This window comes from Manduca sexta, chromosome 18 (genome assembly GCF_014839805.1).
Source record: "Manduca sexta isolate Smith_Timp_Sample1 chromosome 18, JHU_Msex_v1.0, whole genome shotgun sequence".
NCBI lineage: Eukaryota > Metazoa > Arthropoda > Insecta > Lepidoptera > Sphingidae > Manduca > Manduca sexta.
The window spans coordinates 6,355,554-6,379,869 of NC_051132.1; the positions used below are offsets into that span (position 1 = coordinate 6,355,554).

Here is a 24,316-nt window from a genome sequence, read left to right on the forward strand (position 1 = left end):
ACTTGTCTCCAGGGAAACTCATGTGGACGAAGCCGCGAGCAAATGCTAGTATAAGTATTTCAGTGATGTTAATTTAAGTGGGGTCACATTGCTGTGCAGGAATAACAAAAATATATATTCCAGTCTTGTGCGTCATCACATCTAATATCATTGCACAAAGCCTTGCTGCAAAAAATAGGTTGAGGTACTCTCGTAAATAACTGCGCCACGCTGCATTTCAGGTCTATGAGTGACTAGTTTTAAAGTAGATAAATTGTATAGTTTTGTTTAAGTTACTGAAGGTTAGTACCCGTAGTACCTCACACATACGAGCCAGTACTACGCCTGCTCACCATACAATTACTGTTACGTGTGAAATAACTTCCTCCCAATTGAGGCCACCACAAATAACACATGAAAATTTGCCAATTGCTACCAATCCCATGTAACATCTTTGCCGAGCATCATGCACAAATTGCTAATCCCTGGCATCCTGGCATCAGTGCACACCCATATCACACCCAACGGCAAGTAATTGCATAACAAATAGAAAATTGCATACACTCAAACCTCAACAGTCGTCAAATGAACCTCAACGACAAAATTGCTCGAAATAATATTCATAACAACGAATATCCGTTGAATAGATGAACTTAGATTCTGCGGGCGTTAAAATATAAATTGCCACTTAGTTAAGAGCTATGGATTACCGTTTATTGGACGCACAAAGAGCTCCGCAGTAACTGGACACTTCGGCCCGTATACACCACTTAACTCAATAAAACTCCCCTTGGCTGGCATTAAATTTAATAGTCTATGAAAAGGAACGGCGCGCGCGCAAATGGTCCTTCCTGTGAGCGAACGGAAGACGCCGATTGGCTCAATTGTGAGACCCATTCGCCAATCAGCGTTCGCTTGTGCTGCCAGCTCGGACTAATTTAAAATTTCACGTTCATACATCTTCGTGTGACATACATTTTGAAGTTCATTACATTCTTTTGAATACGTTATTGGAAGCCACGGTCTTTGGCAAACGCTTACTTGGTGCATATAAGTATGTTTATAAATTGGAATGTACTTATTCCGTTTGCATAAAGTTCAAGTGTTTCGAGTCTTTTTAAATTTGAAACCTTATAATTTTGTAAAAACGAAATAATTTAAGATAATCGTTTTCATAACTATTAGATATAATAAGGTCACAAATTGGGTTCAATTTAACTGACAAAAATAGTTTTAAAATTAGAATCATATATTTTATAAACAATGGTATATTCAGAATATTTGTATATTACATAACATTATGTATACAATTTAACGCTTATTTATATAAGTACTACTTGTGGTTTTATTGTTAAAAAATAGAATACAAAAAATCGAGTACTGTTAATATTTCCTATAGGGAATAATAAATTTATATGTATATACAGTAACTATAGACTTGTAAATTATTTTAAAAATTCTCAAAAATTTTCATGTCAATTATTGGGCAGTAAAAATTTTACTGATGCCAGCATATTATTCAATTATTAATATATTACTACATGCGAATAAATCTTTAATTAAAATGTATTTTTTTTCACAGGTTTCAAATTTCAATGCGCAAAAATCCGTCGAAAATCCTAATAATATATACATTTATACAAATATTAACAACTCGGATCACTAGAATTTCTCAATTTTGATGTCGAACGCGCCAATGTTCTGGATTTCGCTGCGGATGACGTCACCGGGCTGCAAGTACTCCGGCGGGTCGCGATACATGCCCACGCCGCCGGGTGTGCCTGTCAGAATGATGTCCCCGGGCAACAGGGTCATTACACTGCAACAAGGATGTTTCAAATTAAAAAATGTAACATATTATCTAATATTTTTCCACGTAGTAAGTATGTCATGATATTTAGAATGGATTTTATATACTTCATTTGTATATTGTGTTAAAAATATTAGGCACCGGACTGCGAAAATCGACCTTCAGACACTTTCCTAAAGAAATTCATAAAAAAAAATATGCTCCTTTTTACAAGATTCAACTGAAAATGGATTCTTTTTCCGATGAATTGTGTTGAGATACAGCTACATGTTTTAATAAAAAAAATGCCGACTATTATATAAATATCTACTTATAAATAGTCGGCTATTAATTAATATTTATAAATATCTACTTGATCCTACTCAAAGTTGACACTTGTTCAATAATACAACCCTTAATGGCAACTAATTAAAATTTCTAGTGCCCTTCAAATCGAAACACAATAGGGCTGATACTGTTGCTTAGCAGAAATAGCCATTGCGTTGCTACCTATCTAGTTGTATTCTAGCCGACTAAAGGCTTACCACCTAATTAGTAGAAAGATTTCTACAAAATATCGTTTTGTAGCCATATATGTAGCTAAGGGGTGGCGTGATTAGACAAGCTGATCAAACATTAGGAAAATATGGCATTGTAGCCAGTCTCAGGACGGAAAGTGCGATGGATTACCAAACCATACTTGTAATTCAAGGTGTTGGATGGTGTTTCTACTGTTAATGGGCGGTCGTATTGCTTACAATCAGGCGAACGGCAAGCTCGGCTTGTCATTCAAAGCAATATAATAATAATAAATAATATCAGCCCGGTATTATATACCGTCCCACTGTTGGCAACGGGCCTTCTCTACTACTGAGAGGGATTAGGCCTTAGTCCACCACGCTGGCCTAGTGCGGATTGGTTTACTTCACAGACTCACTATGCAGTTTCCTCACGATGTTTTCCTTCACCGTTAAAGCAAGCGATAATTCACAAAGAATACACACATCATTTAAGAAAAATCAGACGTGTGTGCCCTTGGGTTATGATCCTACGGTTATTTGTCTCGGCAATCGTTTCCAAAGCCAACTAGGCCCTTGCCGCTTATAAAGCAATAAAAAAAAATAAACTCACGAGGTCAATCTCTCGATGACATCAGGTATCTTGTGTATGAGCTGGTTGGTGTTGCTGGACTGCTTGAGAACGCCGTTGACGCTGCACTTGATGTCGAGCGACTGCGGGTCGCCGATCTCGTCACTCGTCGTGATGCACGGCCCGAGGGGGCAGAACGTATCCATCGACTGTTATAAAACATTATTCATATTGAATGTTGTCTCACTGGGATTAACTGCCTTGATGGCTAAGTATTCGTTACAAATAAGGTGCTGAGGTCTCGGGTTCGATCCCCAGGTCAGGCAAGTTGATATTGGGTTTTCTATTCAGTATCAGCCGGAGTACGGAATTTGTACCCAATATGGCGATAGGCTCGCCCATTATTAGATGATGGGACGGTATACACACGGTGGAAAAGTGGGTGGAGTAGTTGCGCCTCTGCCTACCCTTGCGGGGGATAAATGGCGTGAGTGTTTGTATACTGTATATCGCTGGTATTATATATTGTGTATTTTTCATCTCATAATTTTATTCAGATACAAGTAATTTTTGTAATTTATTAAGATGTCAGCGGCCACAAAATAATATGTCAAGGACTTCGGGAACTACACCTCCAGTCAAAATAAATCTTTCGCATCTGATCATCAAGGATATATTTCGCATAAAACGCCTACTAGAAACCGTCGATGACATCTTTTAACTGGATTAAAACTTGAGAGCACATTTGGGATACCTAACGAATGTCTATATCTAGGTTCTATATATTATCCTCGAAATGTACAGTGAGCTCCAAAAACAAATCAATAAACAAGAAATGTCTATCGAATAGTCGCCTAATAAACGACATTACCACCTATAAAATTTATTAAAGTAACAAACTTCGTGATGAAGCGAAGTCGCTTGTTCGACGGTGGGTTTGGTGCTCTGATCATTGTAAATTTTAGTATAAATGATATATGTACATTCATACGAATGTTTTTTATCTTACCTGTATTTCACATTTAATTGCTATTTATTACGAGACGGTATCTGTATTGGGTTCAGCTGAAAATCAGCACTGCAGTTCACGCTGTAGCATTAAGCTGAGTTGGATCCATTTTGGTTTCTTTTTCTTAATTTTTTTTTTATTTTCTCTTGTATTATTGTAGTTTTAATTTCGTTCTTATTTCATTATTTATTTTGTTTTTTATATTATGTTACTAAAATATATTTTTCTTTCTTCTTTCTTTTTTTCATTATATATTTTTTTGTTAATCACAAGAATGTGTTATCTATATCCTATATTAAACAATTTTTCCTTAGAACCGCCATGATCTGCGCTAAACTAGTCTCACAGCGCTATTTAGCTCAATGCTCCACTCAACTCAATTTATATTACAGAGATGACGTGACGTAACATAAATTTTATCGCTCGCTCATTGTCTACGAGTACAAACGCTAGCGTCTAGACACCTGAATTATATTTAAGTAGAGGTCTATCATTACTTTTTATTCCGTACGCCGGCATCCAAGGAAGTGGGTTAACTAACCCACTTCCTTGGATGCCGGCAAGCAACTGCTGTTAAATGATCCAACCAATCACATAATAATACAATAGATTACCACTATGTTTGATTTTGTTCATTATTTTATACATAACGCATAATATAACACAGAAAAGAAAGTCAATTTTAAATCAGCTAGAAATTCATGTTTAAAATATTGCATTAAAAACTGGGCGCGTAGTCCGTCTCTTATGCCCGCATCATTACGGCTATTTACAACCGGTGACGTCACGCCAATTACGCGCGTTTTTTGACAGCTACCACTTCCAACCATCACACGCTTTTAATATTTTTGCGCACATTTTGATATTATAATTCTTTATAGCCAATCACAACAAACTGGAATTCGAATAATTCTTTCTGCACTTAGATTTGACTTTTAATCTATATCTATACTTATAATAAATCTGTAGAGAGGTCAATTCTGTACATGAAATATATTTCCAAAATAACTATCAGGGGGTGATTAGGGATCGATACTGATGCCAAAAATGCAATTAGTAAAATTTTTGTTTGTCTGTCTGTCTGTATAACCGTTATAGAAACAAAAACTACTCGACGGATTTTAACGAAACTTGGTACATTTATTTGTCATACTCCTGTGCAGGTTATAGTATACTTTTCATCACGCTACAATTAATAGGAGCAGAGCAGTGAAGGGAAATGTTGGGAAAACGGGAGAAGTTACTCCATTTTTTAAGCTTCCGCCGCGTGTGCAACCTTAATTGTTAAAGCTACACAGAAATCATGTATGACGGAAATGTTCGCCTTAAAATTATATAAAAATATCCCACGACAGCATATGTCTATCTTTTATGGTTGACTCACAATAACACGTGTAGCTCCCGATAGCAAAGCAGTTCGAAGCTTTCCCATCATATTTGTCCCCCCGTCCGTTTCTAACACCCTCAGCCCGCCCCGGATCGCGGGGGGGGGGGGCAAGCCAGGGCCCGTGCCCCGGGCGGCGAATTTAGAGGGCGGGAAATTCAAACTTGGCAGACGAATACACATCTCATCATTAACGCAACTTTGACTACTGCGACATCTATACTCTATACTATTATATAAAGCTGAAGAGTTTGTTTGTTTGAACGCTCTAATCTCGGGAACTACTGGTTCAAACTGAAAAATTCTTTTTGTGTTGGATAGCCCTTTGTTTGTGGAGTGCTATAGGCTATATATCATCACGCTACACCCAATAGGAGCGGAGCAGAAATGGCTAACCTCAGGAACTACAGAACTGAAAATTTATTTTTGTGTTGGATAGCCCTTTGTTCGTGGAGTGCTATAGGTTATATATCATCACGCTATACCCAATAGGAGCGGAGCAGTAAAGGATAATTTCAGGAACTACCGGTTTGAACTGAAAAATTATTTTTGTGTTGGATAGCCCTTTATTCGTGAAGTGCTATAGGTTATATATCATCACGCTATACCCAATAGGAGCGGAGCAGTAATGGCTAATCTCAGGAACTACCGGTTCGAACTGAAAAAATATTTTTGTGTTGGATAGTCCTTTGTTTGTGGAGTGCTATATATCATCACGCTATACCCAATAGTAGCGGTTCAGTAATGGCTAATCTCAGGAACTATCGGTTCGAACTGAAAAAATATTTTTATGTTGGATAGCCCTTTATTCATGGAGTGCTATAGGCTATATATCATCACGCTATAACCAATAGGAGCAGAGCAGTAACAGTTTCAACATGTTGCAAAAACGGGGAAAATATATTATTTTTGAGAGCTTCTGTTGAGTGCGCTGCTGCGTAAACGATTAAAGTTATGCAACAATGATGTATGACGAGATTGTTCCTCTTAAAAAGTTATACAAAAATTTATTATAAAACAAAGTCCCCGCTGAATTTGTCTGCCTGAACGTGTTAAACTCAAAAACTACCCAACGTATTAGGATAAAATTTGGTATGGAGACAGTTTGAGACCCTGGGAAGAACACAGGCTTTCGGAAAAATATATAGCGTGACTTTTATAACGGAAAACTTTAGCCTGAAAAACTTTATAACGCGGGCGGAGCCGCGGGCAAAAGCTAGTATTTTATAAAAGCAGTAAAAGCTATTTTAGGAAACACATTGGATGTACTCAGGCGAAAGGAAAAGAAATAAGAAGACTTAGCGGATTAATTAATAAATACCTTTCCGAGCAAAAACTGGCCCATATTCTTCTCCTTCTGCCAGTCCCTAGCGCTGATGTCTTGAGCCACTGTGTAGCCCACTATGTAGTCGAAAGCGTCGGCAGCTTTGACGAAACTCGCCTTTTTCCCGATTACCACAACCAGCTCTACTTCCCAATCGACTTTCTGTGAATAGATATAAAGTATTAAATTATATTAAAAAATGGTGTCTCCTTAATTTCGTGTTTTATGTGTGGACCTGCAAAGACTTAATACTAACAAGACAAAACTAATAGATCGCTCTAAAATGTATCCGCACTGCAAGGTAATTCGATATAAAAAAAACCACGCGCGTCGCAGCGCTGCGACCGCATTGCCCACGCATGGCACGAGGCGACTTATTTAAATGCACCCTTAAGATAGTATCGTAAGAAGTTTAAACGGTATGGCATTACTCTGCCCTGGTTATCTTGAGGCGTAATATGTTGCCTCATAATACCTATTATTTTTTTTGATAAAAGGCGTTCAAACTGTAACACCAAAGTTGCAAACTGGCAGGAACAAACAATTAAAAGAATCCTTCACAAATAAAAGGCTACACTCTTTGTAGGCAAGGGCATTTGAAACTAAATGTAATACCTTTATTTTGTGAGAAATACTAATCACAAAGGTGCACATAAAACAACAAATAATTGCATTACAAACACTGCATCTCACATACCCTAGTAACATCAGTCCTCAACCTCACTGCCTGATCGGGGCCCAATAATAGTGCTGGCGAACTTGCTGAACATCATTGGAACAGGAGGTGGATTCAACTTCTGCTCCTCACAATGATCCTTGTAGTTAAGGCCGATGCACATGACCTTATCAATACCATGGATGGGGAGTTGTTAATGTCACTGCAGGACATTGGCACTACATTGGGGCATTGGCATGGTGATTTTGTTGTGGATTTTAACCTTAAATCAAAAATAAGTTTTATAGATAAGTCTATAAGTACCATTTACATAAAATCATACTGAAATGTAATTGAATATGTGTTATTTTTATGGATAGTAAATAAAGGTTTTCAATAGGATAATAAAACATTTATTATTATATTTTAAATATGTGTTTTCCGTGATAATATATATATTTTTATGTTACAGGTATTTTTATTTATTTGTAGATAAGTTGAAATATAAATTACTGTATAAAGTTACTTCATTCTACACAGTTTTCAACAGTTTATCTTTGGATAGCCACTCTCAAGATAACAATATATTTAAGTACCCTCAGTTTTATAAACAAAGATAACAATGGCTGCAACTATGATAACATTGAACTGAGTTTTAAAATCCAACAAACATACTGTACAATAACAATTTAAATGCAGAGATATTACAAAGATATCCATCTTACAAATAAATGCTATTATACAGTTTTCTTCTAATCACTATTATCTGTTTATATGTTTGTTGGAATTAAACACAGAGACAACTGAACAGATTTCAATGGAATTTAGCCCACATGCATATCATGTCTTGGATTAACGTATAGAGTACTTTGTATCCTGGTAATTTACTCGGAAGTAGGAACTGGTGGGGACAGATCACCCGCTCCAGATGCAACCCTGATACTGCCCACAATCCTCAGATATGAGGAACCGACCAGAGAGAGAGAGAATTTACTCCAATTGGAAAAGTAATTTTCTATAAGTCTAGCGTTATCATGTTTTAGAGACTTTAGTAGTGCGCCAAGGCTTTTGACATGGGCAAAACTGCAAACAATGTATGAAATCATTTTAGCAAGAGAAACTCAATAATATCTATTGGTAAAGTTCAGCCTTTGTACTCAAGTAACATAAATATAAAATTACTTTTCTCCCATATTATTAAACTAGTAAATAATTATTTTTTAAAAACAAATTATATTGTATTACCAGTATTTTTATTTTGTGTAAAATTGTATATTTTAATTTTAAATAAATATCATCAAAATGTAATGCTATCATAGAATTCAAACCACCTATTAAATAACTTAAACATATATATTTTTAACTACACTCATCATATATCCCAGACCTAAATCAGTAGTATGTAATATATTAAATCTTGAAACATTTTATATTATCTTAAAAAGTTTTAGCTTAAAGTTACACTAGCAATTTTAAATAAAATACATAAATAAATTATGAAAACTAATTGAAGCAGAAATATATTTAATGCCACAACTAACATAATATTTATAATAAAAGTTATAGTCATCTAGATAATAAGTTATATATGCAAATAAATTATAAAGGAAAGTATCCGTGTGGTACCAGGTTAAAATCTTTTAAGTACAAGTGAACACTGATAGAAAACTAAACATTTAGTTATCTCTACCATGCAATTTATTTAATAGGCAATTTATTACTTACTTTTTCACGTTATCTATTTGATTATTTCTTAAAATCTCAATTACAGTTGTTCCTAACGAAGGGTCGGCCTTATTTATATCGACAATCCCATCCCCTTCCAAGTAGCCCGCACAAATTTTTTTTGGATCATTTTTGTATGAAAATTGAACTAATTTCATGTTTCTATTCTGCGTTACGGAAAAGGGTCGGGCAATTTCAACTGCCAATCCTTTACTGGGTATGATTTCAGATAATAAATTGCTTTTTATACATGTTATCGCTCGGCGGCACAGCAATCTCCGACTCAGACTACAATTCATTGTCAACGTCAAAGTTTTAAAAATCGAAGGAAACAGTATTAATCTGTTATGTAACTGGCAGAACAGTTTTTACTAATATTGCTAAAAGATTGTGTTCTTGGAGGCCAAGTTTGTTGTAAAAATTATTTTGACTTTGAATTGCTATCAATGTCATGCGTCAGCCGTCATCGCCACTGTTGCCAGGTGACTCCTACGAAATTCCCAAAATTAAGTGGAGAGATCTCAGAAAAATGCTTTTTTGCAAATTTTACAGGATGAATGACCTAAAAACGGGATCCCGAGCTGTTTACTGGTAAAAATGATGGTTTCGACGAGAAATGTACCGTATTATGCTTTCATTAGACAATTTACTACCCGCATAAATCCCCCAATTTTTTTTTCGCGGCGTAAAAAATACAAAATTTTGGAGAACCCTCCCCATCTGGTAACTGTAACCATCGCTGTGTCACTATCAGTCTCTTATCAATTATAATTAGGATACGTTCTGAAATCAGGTATTTAATATTGCAAATAGCAACTTCCTAGACGTCATATATTTCGATATAACGTGATAGCGTAATTTCATATTCTTGGTAATTAAGTATAAATTAGCTTCTTTTTATCACAAAATAAGTACTAATAGAAAATATATATAAAATTATACCTGTTAACTTGAGTAGTTCCTATTATCTTTGGGAGTTTTTATACAAACAAATATTTATAGGCAAAAAACAGAGCACACCTTGCGTGCGATGCAATACGACGCGTAGCGATAAGACAGCCCTGCACGAATGTCCGAAAACTACATTGCCGGATTTATTAATACCTTGGCCAGCCTGCCTGCCTATGCCTCGGCTTAGGGTCGGCCTAGTTACAATCGGTGACCTTTTTCGCTTGCGCAAAATAGCCACCCGGACTTAGTACATGCGGAGAGGCATAAACTCAGTGGGACTTATTTAAAGGGAAGTGTGAATTCGGCACTGCGATAATATTATCTAGTCCCACATATTATATACTTAAATAGCGACAGTTATGGGAATATTACATATTATTACGCAAAGCAGGGCGTATTTACAGAGCAATTCAGAGAATATTTTATGGAACACGTTATGCGGTCTGCCGTCAGTGCTGCCATGTGACTGCCAAACCTCTAACGACTAATTAACAATCTGGCAGGAACAACAACATTTTTAAGACAACAAGCCGGGCTTTCGAGCTTGCCTGAATTCAACCCCCTATATGAGATTCAATTCGGGGCAAATGGTGTTCGAAACATCCTTGTGTATAAAGAGTAGGTACTTACTCGTAAAGAATCATAATCAATTCTTTCAACAATTACTGCAATAATACCTTTTTGTCCATGCTAAAATGTTTCGGAGCAAAGATTCCTATAGCTACCAACTAGTATCGGTCTAATTAACTCGTATATTTTGATAGGTGTACCTACTAAGTACCTATGTCTTCCTGTGCTTTTTTTACAGTGTAATGGATGTGAGTACTTACCACAGATTTAATCTAAATTCTAAAGGATGCACCAATCTATATTACTATTATATAAAGCTGAAGAGTTTGTTTGTTTGAACGCGCTAATCTCAGGAATTACCGGGTCAAACTGAAAGATTCTTTTTATGTTGGATAGCCCTTTGTTCGTGGAGTGCTATATGCTATATATCATCACGCTATGACCAATAGGAGCGGAGCAGTAACGGCTAATCTCAGGAACTACCGAGTCAAACTGAAAAAATATTTTGTTCGTGGAGTGCTATAGGCTATATATCATCACGCTATACCCAAGAGGAGCGGAGCAGTAATGCCTGATCTCAGGAACTACTGGTTCGAACTAAAAAAATCTTTTTGTGTTGAATAGCCCTTTATTTGTGGAGTGCTATAGGCTATATATCATCACGCTATACCCAAGAGGAGCGGAGCAGTAATGGCTAATCTCAGGAACTACCGGTTTGAACTGAAAAAATATTTTTGTGTTGAATAGCCCTTTGTTTGTGGAGTGCTATAGGCTATATATTATCACGCTATGACCAATAGGAGCGGAGCAGTAGTGAAACATTTTGCAAAGACGGGCAAAATTTATTAGTTTTGAGAGCTTCCGTTGCGTGCGCTGCGTAAACGGGTAAACTTATGCAACAATGACATATGACGGGATTGTTCCTCTTAAAAAGTTCTACAAAAATATATTATAAAACAACTAGCGGCCCGCTCTGGCTTCGCACGGGTATAACATAACAAAATAACAGTATTTCTCCACTATTTAATGGATGTTATTATACATATAAACCTTTCCCTTGAATTACTCTATCTATTAAAAAAACCGCATCAAAATCCGTTGCGTAATTTTAAAGATATAAGCATACAAAGGGACATAGGGACAGAGAAAGCGACTTTGTTTTATACTATGTAGTGAAGTTGCATCTGTCTGCCTGAACGTGTTAAACTCAAAAACTACCCTACGTATTAAGATGAAATTTGGTATGGAGACAGTTTGAGACCCTGGGAAGAACATAGGCTCCCGGGAAAATATATAGCGTGACTTTTACCTATAACGGAAAATTTTAGCCCGAAAAACTTTATTTTTAGACTCAGTTTCCAACGACAGATGTGTTGCTCCAAAGGAGAAAAAAAAATAGATAATATGTTGAGTTGACTGTTACATTGTTTCATAATAAATGCCCACCTACACGCATTATGAATTGCGGACAATAATTGACCCCAATTTGTCTCGTGCGCGGGTCAGATCAGACCTCCGTGATTCACTCAACAAAATTTTAACCTCATGTGCTTGTAATTGATATTATAATACCTAACTATTTAAAACACGAAAAAGGGGAAATTAGAAACAGGAATACTTTAACTGTTAGTCAAATCTTTTGTGTTAAGACACAAAAGACTACTTACCCACCTACCGAGTACTTAGTATTTTTTCATGCCTAATCTCATTTTTGTCGCAACCCAAGGCCGTGTCCTGTAATGTGGTTTATTGTACGTATTTTGTAGTTTCCTGGTAAGTAGACGATACCTAGTATATTCTTGTGTATTACGTATATTAAGTACTTACTTACTTTATGTAGTAGATAATAGGGATGTGTCTGATATTCGTAGTCGTTGATATCCAAAACGAAAAAAAAATTATCTATACTTACATAAGTTTGAGGATCTTAAACGAATCATTTATTTTAGTAAATTTCATAACGTAGGAACCCGTCAATGTAGGTAAGTACCTAATACATATTATATGAAATTTTCTATGTAGATATCATGTACTTACCATAGAGTTAACACTATTTCATTAGTACCTACCTATATGATATTTTTTTATAGGTACTAGTGAAATAGTGTTAACTTTAAACAGGCACTTTTTTATTTCTCTAAATTCTTTATTTAATTGTCTCATTTATATTGCATAAATTATGGCGCGCTTTACAACCGGGTCTACGTTTTACACTACCTGTGTATGAGCATTGTCATCATAAGTACCTAGTAAGTAATATTTGACCTAAACGCATTATTGTGTTGGATCCTCCAATGTGAGATATGTTAGAGAAGTATTTTAATTTCAGAAAATAGAACCAAGGTATAACTGGAACATTTGTCTTTAGTGGGTATTTTTTGCATCAGACTACTACAGTTCTCCGAGAGATTGTTAATCACCTCTAGCTTAGCCCTAGACGAGGAATAGAATGGAGGTAGAGACTTGAAAGTGCCTTTAGGCTTCAATACATGGGAACCACTACTTGCCAAAGACAGCTTCTTTTGGTACCACAGCTAAAGTTCTTGGTTCATTACTAATTTAACTTGTTGGATACAGTAAAGCCAAAATGATATAAGTTGGACAAGCTGCAAAATATTCCCAACTATTTTCCTTGAGGCTCAAATAGGCTTACAAAATAAATTGATTTGTGTATATAAGTATTAAATTCAAAAGACTATGTTCAAACATCTAGTTATTATTTATTGTTCTAACTTCAAGTGTAGTTAATTTCTTGTAATAGGTTTTTTCCGAGTAATATAATATTCTTCTCTGGTATGGTACGGGAGCATAAGGATCTTCAACATAATACTTGGGTTTCTTCCAAAATTTTGTGACCATTTTGTCCAAAAGTGTGTTTTGTGTGGCATTACAAAAAACATGTTGTCTCAGCCTCCTTTTTTGTGCTAGGGATTTCTTCCATAACTTCTTTTGCCTGCCAACTTTTGTTCTTATCCAACCACCCCAGTGTAGTCTAAAGAATCTGCGTACAGCAGCTTTAACAGTTTTCCTTTTCCCACGCTTAAGACTAAACTTCGTAACAGATCTAGCAGGTACAGAAGGTAATATGGTTTTGGAAATCTCAAGTACCCGTTTGTTAGATAATAAAGATTGCTGGGAACACAAAGGCGTATTTAGTTGAATATTTTTTAGTGTGGAAAAAGTTTTTATGTCATTCTTAATGATCCTGGCCGTATTGTAAACAGGTATCGAAAGAGGCCGTATTCTCCGTATTGCTGAAAAGAAAAATTAACCTCAAAACAAGTCAAACATCATAACAACAAAACTGTATAAAATCATATTAGAACCACAAAAAGTTATTTATAGACAATTGTGTGCGTAAATTGTTACATTTAATTTATTATTTACCTGTAAATGCACAGCGAAACATTTTAAAGCAGAAATAATTCAAAGCTTTTCCACTGTGATTAAAATTTTGACAGGACTGCAGTTGAGTTACCTAATTTTTTAATATTTTTCTTTTTATGTATTTATTTTACAATTAGTAAGTGATATATTTATATTGTAATTAATTTAAAGTTATACGTATTTGAGTATCGATTTGTTTGTATATGAATTTTAAATAATTTTATGTATTTTAGAACAACAATATCGAGTATCGACTAATTTATAAGTATAGACAATGAACAATTGGTAAACTCTAAGTCTTATCTGTTCTAATATAAACTGTGGACTGTCATTACGTCTTTAGTCTCTGGGATTTTGACGGCCCAAGTGGAAAGAGATTCGTGCCGAAAATGTATAAATTTACGAATCATTTATCAAATGCAAAACTGGTATTGGTATGTAAATAATTCGCATTCTTTAGTCTAATTCATAATATTATAATTTAAGCCTTACATTTTGTTTACAAATAGTAGCCATAAACCAATTTATCTGTGTATTTTACACTAATGTTTTCCCGAGTTTAGGCTGTTTGCTGTCACATTATGGGGTTCTGATGGGAGATTTCCAAGGATTTATTTTGTTTTGATGCCGTAATCAACAATAATAAGATCAACCTTGACATTATTGTCCCTTACATAACATCTTTTAACGTCATTACCCTAAATAACCTAAAATAATAGGCGGTGTATACACTGTAGATATTTTTCATCAAATTCTAGGTCAGAGGATCGCTTTCGATCCGGTCGTAAGTATGAGTCCACTATGAAGATTAATAGGAAAAAGTATCATAAACTTCCATGTAGTACTGTGGATATAGCATTATAAATATTATGTATACAGCAGTAGTATAGTGAGGAGCGATTTAGGTCTTTATCTCTTGATTAATTAGTCAGTAAGCATATTATGCTTATTATGGTTACTATTTGTAAATAAAATGTTTTGTTAAAAATAATAAAATTCATTCTTTTAAATGTGTTATTATACCATTTTCTAGATAGTAAGTGATTTCTTCCCCTCTGTCTTTATGCCACACATAGATATAGATTTTATTAGTTGCACAAGTTGTAGATGTTTTGTTTTAAATATGATACTTATTAGAACTTCATTAGTATGCAAGTATTAGGAACTAATTTGTTACTAAGAAAAATAATTTAAATCTTTTATTTGCCATTAGAAATTTATGACATCTGTAAATAAATCTCATATACTATATTACTGTTATGCTTATATCAGCTATGCTATATTGATTGATTAGCATATATTATTCCTATCTAAAAAGGGAAACTCATAAAAAAATGTTTCACAAGAATATTACAATTATTCTTTAATTGCCAAATCAGTATATTACAATTTTAAAATTTTAATTTATAGTTTTTATAGATATTTATGCTCCATGTCTTTTCAGGTAAGAAGACAGATAGATGGAACGTCTGCTGCGCTAATAGTAATGCGGTCGCCGCGACGGCAATATGCGCAACAGGACGACAAGTGTGCCACACCACCGAGACCTCCCAAATCACGCAAACTCTTGTGGAGTGCTGTCGGTGCTACCGTGCTAACGGGAGCTGCTGTAGTTTACGCTAAGTATGACTTTGTTGTTTTTATTTTTTAACCTGACTATGTTCATTAATGTTATGTATTAGCATAGGTATGTTTACCCATTTCCTTAACACTTGTTGTTAAAAACTGTGACTGAAGTGGGTAGAAGAAATGTCACTGTCACTGTCAGCTATGATGCTGAATAAACATAATATTCATCTACTGAAATATTGTGTTTCCTTAAACATAACAGTTAGCCTGGCAGGGCCGGCTCATACAAAGTAATATACATAAGAAATATATCTTAGACCTTCTCATTGCCACACAATATCATGGTATAAACATCTTGTGCCCATTCATAAATTTTTGGTATCAACACTGATACAGGAGCAGTCCGGAGGCACGAAACTGGTTAGAATCAAACATCCCTTGGGCCAATGACTTTGTGGCGCTTGTCTATCAAGAAAACACTACATATTGGAAGTTCTCAGTGAACCAGTTTAACAAAGCAACCACCGCACTCAGCCATTTTATGTTTGGAAAGGTAATTATAATATCTATATTGAATAGACCGGATTGATGTATAGAGTTGTCACATCTAATTGTGTAAAATATTTAGATAGAAGTAAAGTTGTGAATACTAAATAATAAATTCAGGACAAAAAGCATCGCCATAAAATACCTAGGTCCTAGAGTTATATGTTCTGAATTATAATTTGGATAAATTAACATTATTAACATTATATCTGAGGTTGTTAAAATGGTTACTTGAAGTTTAATAATTCCTTAAAAACCAACTTTTATTCTATTATTTAAAATTTTTTCAGACATTTCAAAAACTTTTATGATTATTTCAGGAGGGTGTATCGCCACCAGATGTCAAGCCAAGATCAGAACAAGACATAGATGCTGATGCTGCTAAAAGTTTTGCTAAGAAAGACTACCAGTGTGAGTATATGTTAATAGAAAATACACCTTTATAGCAAATAACATAAAATAAGTTTTGATTAATTTGTTTATCTCATGGTTTAAAGCATGTTTTTTTGTGGTTTTATACATGATTACTGGTTACCCTACCAAATTAAATTTACTGTAAAAACACACATTATGTTGGTTTCATCCTTTATTCACTTTTCTATTGTATTAGATTTAGCTGTATTGAATTATATTGTGTAACATGGTAATTTACAGTAAGAACTTTCATTTTATGTCTCATCTTTTAAATACTAAAATGTAAAAAAGCAGAAAATTGAGTAAAATTCACCATCATGGTATATAAAATTCATAAAAAATCCTTCGAAATCCTTCTGGTTCTTTAAAAATATAACTTATCATTAGTGCTTATAACTGATCATAAGAGTGATATAACTAACAGCCGGAGATGTTTGCTAACAGTGCCACCGCCGTCATTCCAACCGTTGTACCATGAGGAAAAGAAATTGGAAACACCTAAAGTTGAAACACCAGGTAAAACAATATATAAAATGTTAAGTTCGTTTGAAATTTTGAATTTCTTACACTTATGAGTGATCAATATTTCAATTACAATAAAAAAAATTACATATTAATTTATTGAGTTCAATTAATTTTGTAGGGTTAATTATGTAGTGTCTTTATTAGGGAGTCCTATTTTTTATAATTGGCAATAATTTACTCAAGAATACTCAATGAAAATAACATGTGACTATGTTGGTTTTAACAATGAGAGTTAATTTTTGTCTTATAGGTGGTAATATAGACATAATTTATGATTTTTACATAAAAACTATTTCTCATATTACAGCAACACTAGTCCAAACAGAGAAATGTGAGCCGGCCTCCCCTCCACCAGTGAAAATCACTAAGGACATGGTGGAACTTGAACACGACATGCACGAAAACACTAAGATGGCCGTAGACAACTTTAAAAAGGCCACACAGTACTGCACAGATTATAATAAGGCTCTGTATAAGGTAATTGTTTATCGTAGACGCTGGTACGCGCCGCACGTTATTTTATAAGACACGTAAAATATTGATCAAACATGTTTTCATGGATCACCTTTATAATATATATCGTAGAACCTTGTAATATTGAGCCAGTGGAATGTTGTTATATTAGTTTAAATTGTGTATTTGTTTTTACAGGTTGTGGAATCCTCTCTAGATGACCTAGATAGGAAGTATTTCACGGCGCTACAGGGCGCTCAATCAGAGAGGGATGGTGCAATCAAGAAGGCACAGGAAGCGTCGGCTAAAGCGAAACTCGCCATTGGTACGTTTACAAATGTATCTTATTTATAAATGAATAATTTAAAAATGTGTTCCTGGCTGTAATAAAGTTTCCTTTCAACAGAATTTAAATAAAATGACAGGCTGGCAAAATAATAACTATATTAAAAGATACAGTTATTATAACAGTCAACAATTCATATTCAATTGATGAGTCCATTTAATTCATTTTACCATGTCTGAAAAAATAATTCAATTGTTTTGTAATCTTGAATAATACATTGAAATCTTTGGAGGTGCCTTAAGAGAAAATTCTGGATTTTGTAATTTGTTGTAAATATATATTCACCTATTAAGCCTCTTTTAGAGTATACTTCATTCTGCATATACATTGTTATTTTCCTGCTCAATCTAATTTGTCAGTTATAATACCATCAATTATTGTTTTTTTTCCAGAGACATTAGATCGCATGATAAAGGCTGGTGTGCAAGCGCCGCCGGAGTCGATCGTGGCGACGCAGCGGTACATCAAGCAGTTCAGGGCGGACCTGGCCGCCGCAGAGGCCGAGTTCAAAGTCGAACTGGACAAATCCGTGCTTAGCGACAAGTATTGGAATAAGGTAAAGTTGCTTGTGTTTTATTACCAAACTTAAGAAATAAGTCAACTTTACTGTCAGTTTCATAGCGACAATAGACCTAGAATAAAGTTTAATTGCCACGTTTACAAGTGATTTATTTGAATAAAGTAATTTATTTTTTCGTGAACGCGTACTTTTAAATTCAATACAAATGCGCTAAGGTTTTGTTTCAAAAAGTAAAATGGAGGTACAGGAAAGACAGAGTTTAAAAGTTAAAAACATACATATTTTAATGTAACAATGTGATACCAACAGGTGGAAACGGCTCGCAACGCGTACAAGGAGGAGTTGCAGATTCTGTTCCCGGGCTTGGATCTTAACACTCGCAAGCTTGACATCAAAGGCGACACCGATTTGCTGCTACTCTATGCGCTTAAGCAGGTAAAATTTCTATTTATGGTTGAACGAAACACCTAATGATAGACTAGCCTGTATGGTCGAGGACCTTTGCGTCTTCCATTAAAAAAGTAAACTGTATCGAAAAAAATATATATAAGTGGAACACCTGTATAAACATTTGTTTAGCAATTGTGTGCAAAAAAAAAAGTGCTGTAGATGTATAATATCTTTTCTTGGTTTGAGCAATTTTTTTTTGGATTTCATTGTAAATGGTAACAATTACTGTTTTTTTTTCAGGTTCAATTCCTGCAAAACCAGCTGGCTGAGTTGCAGACTGTTAGGGACTTGAAAATCAATAGGGCTATTGAATGTAAGTTTTATTATTGTTTTTCTAGGCTTTTGATATAATTTGAATGAAAAAAGAGGCTTATTGTTATCCATTCCGAAATTTTTAAGGCCACGACGAGAAAGCAATAATTGAAGCTAAGGTCGAGGATATGATTAAGTCTGAGAGAATCGAGAGGGAGAAGGAATTCCAAAAGAGGGTATGCTTTTTTTATAAATATACTAGACTAGATATTTATATGGTGAACATCAATTACAGTCAAAAATATATGAACTATTTTTTTCATTAGTAGAAAAAAAATAGAAATAATTTTAAATTATTAAGGACTGAAAAAAAGTATTATTGATATCCATGATTTTTTAATCTATTTTTATTTTCAGAGTCTAGCCATCCAAGCAGAGGCTAACAGACACTTGAAAGAGCAACTTAAGAAACAATTTGAGATCCAGCAGGAAGTGTTGCAAGATAGACTTAGCAAGAAAGAGAAGGAGGTTTGACATAGTTTACTGTTCCATATTTATGTTCCGTATTTTTTTTTTAATAAAAAACACGGAAAAATGACTGCATCGCACTCGATGGTCAGTGCAATGGAATCCAAATATGTATAGTATTGGTCAACACGAGAAGGGACTAATCAGAATACATTTTATTTTGAGTGAATGGTTTTACCCAAGGTTACCACTGGGATCGTTTATAGATTACTTCAATTACAGAAATATACTCTTCAATATCGATGTTTTTTTGTGACAGGTGATGGCGAAATTCAGCCGATCAGTGTCTGAGCAAGTGGAGAAGGAGCGAGTGCAGTTCAAGAAGGAGCTAGCGGCGATGGCGGGCAAACTGCAGGCCATAGAGCAGACGCTCAAACGTAATGCATTTCATGTTTTTATTGTATATTTTTTACATGGTACGCAGGGGATGTTTGATATTGAGTAGAAAAATCCAATATCACTTTGCCCGAACCGGGCATCGAACTCCAGACCTCAGCACTGCAGTCGTATTGTAATAAGACTACGGCAATAGCGGCATTGTATTTAAAAAAATATGAATAATATAATTGTGAAGTTTACTTAGTGAGTTAGTTACAAGTTATATATTGTGTTGTTTCGTGTGCCAGAGCGTGCGAAGGCGGAGGCGGAGGCGCGCCGCTCGCAGTCGCTGTGGGCGGCGGCCGAGGCGCTGCTCGCCGCCACGCGCCGCCAGGCGCCCGAGACCAAGGTCGACGGGGAACTCACCGCACTCGAAAAAGCTGGTCAGAATACTTTTTTAATACTACCTACAACGAAGTATGAGTAGATGAAAAAATGGAGAAGTCATGAAATTGAATGATTGTTTGAATGTAGTAATTGCGAAACATTGTGTTTGTTGTATACAAGGAAAAGTTATTATTTTTATCATTTGAAAATAATAAAATATATATTCTATTGTTAAAAATTAGACTAAATTTACTACTTTAATATTTAAATTTAGGTGTTATAAATAGTAAAGTCATCGATAATTATCGATTGTTTATTAAACATTTATCGATAAAACTTTTTTATAACAGGTAAAGATGACAAGTTAGTGCAAACGATACTTAAGGGGATCCCGGCGGAAGTCCGCGAGAAGGGCATCGTTACTGAGAGGTCGCTCAGGGAGAGGTTCGATAAGGTATGAAGCTAACGCTAATCGCTAATATTTGTTTCAAGTTGTCATCTCTACCAGTGATCATGTTCAGACATATTAAAATCTTAATTTAAATAATACACAACTTTTTTTTTATTGTAAAAAAATAATGGCAAATGTAGACACAAAACATCTTAATACTTTTTTTCTCAACGACTGCTAAGATATTTCATGTCAAAACTTTCTTGAGCTGGCAGTAAACTTATAAGTACATATTTATAGGACGCGAGCTTGTCGCGCGATTTATGAATGGAATCAAATGTACAGAATCACACCATATAAGTGAAGATTGGGGATGCAGTAAAATAATTTATCAATGAATGCACTTGTTTAAACAAATTAGTATTCGAATATACTTTTGATAAAAATAAATTTTACATAAATATTTTCAATAAATTAAAAATTAATTTAAAACTAATCGTGTAATAAATATACTCAATATTATATTAAAAGCTACTTCCTTTTCAATATGCACTAATATTGTAATCGCTATCTGCTGTTTGTAGATGGAGAAGACAGCGGCGAAGGTGGCGTTGGTGGGACGTGACGGCGCCTCTTTGCCTGTCTACTTCCTTTCGTGGTTGCAATCGAAGCTTTTGTTCCAAAAGGTATGTACTACTGTGACGAAGTTCCAATTTAGTCATTCTTATTGCTTGCATCGTTTAGTGGCAGGTTTTATGGCCTGGGGACTACATGGAATTTAATTTTAGGTTCTGAGTAATATTTTCTTTTTTCAGTTTTCTGAAATTCCCAAGGATGAGTTGGACAACCTGCCCACAGATTTCACGAAATTGGACACGTTCGACATCATACAGAGGGCGAGGTGAGTTTAGTTAAATCTATTTTATTTTTAGGTAATTTGTATACCTATTCCCATTGGTATTAACACTGGTATTATATATTTGTATCTTCGAATACGAGCATATACAGGGTGTAAGAAAACTGTTACCAAAAACGAAGACAGCTAGAGATTTCTGTGAAAATGTGTTGCGATAATACAAGATTGTGTGTGCGTACGCGCAGGTACTACATGGACCAGGGCGACCTGGGCGCGGCGCTGCGCTACGTGAACCTGCTGCAGGGCGGCGCGCGCGCGGCGGCCGCGGCCTGGGCGCGCGCCGCGCGGCACCACCTCGAGACGCGCCAGGCCGCGCATGCGCTCATGGCACACGCCTCCGTCTCCGGGCTGCTCTATCTCTGAACACGGCGCTCGGCACAGGGGATAAACGCAACACCTACACCACACGCCTTCAACTCATACAAACATTACCTATGAATTTACAACACCAATATTTTATTTATTGAAAGAAACATGAGTACCTTTCTACCTGTAAATATTGTTATTCAGTGTTGTCATTGTTTTAATGTAATCTATGCAACCATGTACTGATTAAATTAAAAGTGGATAAATAATATTTATCGGTAAGACTTTGAAATCAATGCTTAAAATTTACATAGGTCTTGCGTTTAATCTCACATAGTTAGAAATGGAAATTATCATCAAACTTATTATGAACATTTTGTTAAATACCGAGTCTTATAACCTATCTTATCCGTCACATCGTTCTTCAGTAAAAGATAGTAAAGATATATTCACATCCTCCTTTTACAGTCAATTATACACTGTTTATATTTTAAATCAAAATTAATTGATTTTGCAATGATTTTGTCAGTTTGGTTTTTGATACTTGCACTTGTCTATTCTCAAATAGTATGATCAAACAATTATCGACTGACAGGAATCGACTATAAAGTCATATGTATGCGTAGACGACGTGTCGCTTTATACTATAGTAGGTATACTTTGTTACATATGAACCTGTATGTTGTAGCTAGACAGCTTTTTGTGGCACATACGTCAGCATTTAGCATGAAATTTTTCTTCAAGAATTGCTGTTCAATGACGTAGAAGTAAATATTGGGAATAGTATACATTGCATCTGGCAAGACAATATTATAACACTGATTTATAAAATAATAATATTATGTAGCGAAATTAAAAATGCTTTAGTAAATTTATATAACTTGTTATTTATTTAAACAAAAGGTTCACATTATTATTAATGTTAGGTGAATGATAGCTCGATATAATATAATTATATAGAAAAACGGGAAAACGAGGAAACTGCCGTGTTATGATTTTTTGGCATACACAACATGGTGTGAATATTATTATTCTACTTCATATTTATTTTTGAATATAAAAACAGTTTTTTTGGAGTGTTTGTTTTACCATCGTTGAGTTGGTTTTATGAAGTGAGTGTAGCCAGTAAGTACATTAAAGTATACCCCACTTTCGTTCAAAGTTCTATTTTTAAATAGAAAATTGAAAAAAATCGATTGATTTATTTGTTAAAAGGTTGAGAATTTTGTGAAGAATATCAAAAATCTTTTTTAAAAATGTAAAAGTAACAACTACTGCTGGACATAGAAAAATAGCAAAAATTTTCATATTTCTTTTTTGCATAAAACATTTTGCATTTAATTTAAAAGTGACTTGAATTTCGCTGCCAGCGTTAAATGTGGACGGATCTTAATTTATGTAAATATTAAAATGTTGTATGTAATAAATTAACATAATGTTTTTTATTTCTATGTTTCCTTTGACGTTTATGGTTTTTTGTCATGGCGTGACTTTAAAAATACTTAAAGTTTTGATACATAAATTTAACAGCTAAAGGCCAAACGGGTGTTTTTCAGAAATACTTTCTATGTACTTGGTACAAAATTGGGGCTGTTTACAATTTAAGACGATTTATAATTATACTTTAAATTAAAATTTGATTGAACATTCTTACAAAATCAGCTTTCCAAACTGGGCCCTTATGCTGTATGATAGTGTAAACGCGTAACGCGGCCGTGTCATGTTATCTTCGAGAAATGTGCGTGGAATGGTATTCTGTAAGCCAAATTTCTATAGTACTAAACATGATGCGTTGTGTTACGTGCTTGTTACACACTGTCAAAATAACGTGCGGGATAGAGAATAAGGCCCCAGGTGAGACGAGGTGTTACTGCTTTCAGTGCAATAACTGTCTTAAATGTTGTATTGGTATTGTGTGAGATAACTTTGTATAGCAGAATATGAACAACTATCGTTTTTATTGACATATGTAATCATGTAAATTCACTTGGAATTTAAACGAATATTTAACTTGCAGCAGGTGTCATGACTTATCAGTTAGTCAGAGTGAGTCAGAAATAAGTACATATTTACGACGTACTGATAAACTTTGGTTAGTGGACTTATAGCCAGACCCAAAGTGAATTATTTATTGAAACGCAGATCTATATAAATTAGAATTCTCTGACCCAGACGTGTGGGTAGTTGAACAAATAGGAGTAAGGGAAGGGCAGCTGTGCCCCTGAATTTAACGCAAGTACTCTTTTTTTGTATAATGTGTTGAATTACTGGGACTACATAGACCTACTTTATTGTTTAACTTCATAATTTAAAAACATTTTATTTATTTTAATAAAAAGTTTCACGGAATAATTTTATTCTTATAGGATTACCATGCAGCTTATTAGTATGCAGATCTTGGGAAGTTTCTTTAGTTTTAGTTAATTTTTAAGTCTGGTGGGTAACTTACAATAGTTCACTTTGAGTAGCGCACTTTGAGTATGCACAAGAAGCGTATGCATCTAGGTTTTTGGTAGTGCTAGGTTCTAGTTAT

General features: G+C 34.7%; 3 protein-coding genes across 4 annotated transcripts; 1 reads left to right on the forward strand and 2 right to left on the reverse strand.

Annotated features, from left to right (window-relative positions):
- Nucleotides 1-1,347: 1,347 nt before the first annotated feature.
- Nucleotides 1,348-9,394, reverse strand: LOC115453200 (fumarylacetoacetate hydrolase domain-containing protein 2). Its single transcript, XM_030181878.2, is given in 7 exon segments — nt 1,348-1,798; nt 2,900-3,066; nt 6,572-6,736; nt 7,272-7,313; nt 7,315-7,440; nt 7,443-7,512; nt 8,955-9,394. Coding segments are annotated over 7 exon segments (1,026 nt in total). The 5' UTR covers nt 9,254-9,394; the 3' UTR covers nt 1,348-1,641.
- Nucleotides 9,395-13,175: 3,781 nt separating this feature from the next.
- Nucleotides 13,176-13,899, reverse strand: LOC115453199 (39S ribosomal protein L35, mitochondrial). Its single transcript, XM_030181877.2, is given in 3 exon segments — nt 13,176-13,279; nt 13,281-13,729; nt 13,863-13,899. Coding segments are annotated over 3 exon segments (531 nt in total). The 5' UTR covers nt 13,885-13,899; the 3' UTR covers nt 13,176-13,219.
- Nucleotides 13,900-14,095: 196 nt separating this feature from the next.
- Nucleotides 14,096-23,228, forward strand: LOC115453198 (MICOS complex subunit Mic60). 2 transcript variants are annotated; one of them, XM_030181875.2, is made up of 18 exons: nt 14,096-14,296; nt 15,307-15,485; nt 15,828-15,984; nt 16,298-16,388; nt 16,836-16,907; nt 17,224-17,393; nt 17,568-17,694; nt 18,108-18,271; nt 18,545-18,670; nt 18,926-18,998; nt 19,085-19,173; nt 19,355-19,465; nt 19,725-19,842; nt 20,092-20,226; nt 20,521-20,624; nt 21,146-21,247; nt 21,377-21,462; nt 21,663-23,228. In XM_030181875.2, exons 1-18 carry the CDS (start codon nt 14,252-14,254, stop codon nt 21,838-21,840), a joined length of 2,127 nt encoding a protein of 708 aa, XP_030037735.2. In that variant the 5' UTR covers nt 14,096-14,251; the 3' UTR covers nt 21,841-23,228. The 2 variants fall into 2 exon arrangements, with proteins under 2 accessions (XP_030037735.2, XP_030037736.2); XM_030181876.2 differs by lacking the exon at nt 16,836-16,907.
- The last annotated feature ends 1,088 nt before the right edge of the window (nt 23,229-24,316 follow it).

Bases quoted from the DNA above. Each gene is read 5' to 3' on its own strand.
- LOC115453198 (XM_030181875.2), top strand. From the start codon at position 14,252: ATGTATAAATTTACGAATCATTTATCAAATGCAAAACTGGTATTG. The intron at 15,985-16,297 runs GTAATTATAATA...TGATTATTTCAG, and splicing joins GCCATTTTATGTTTGGAAAG to GAGGGTGTATCGCCACCAGA. The intron at 19,466-19,724 runs GTTTGACATAGT...TTTTTGTGACAG, and splicing joins TTAGCAAGAAAGAGAAGGAG to GTGATGGCGAAATTCAGCCG.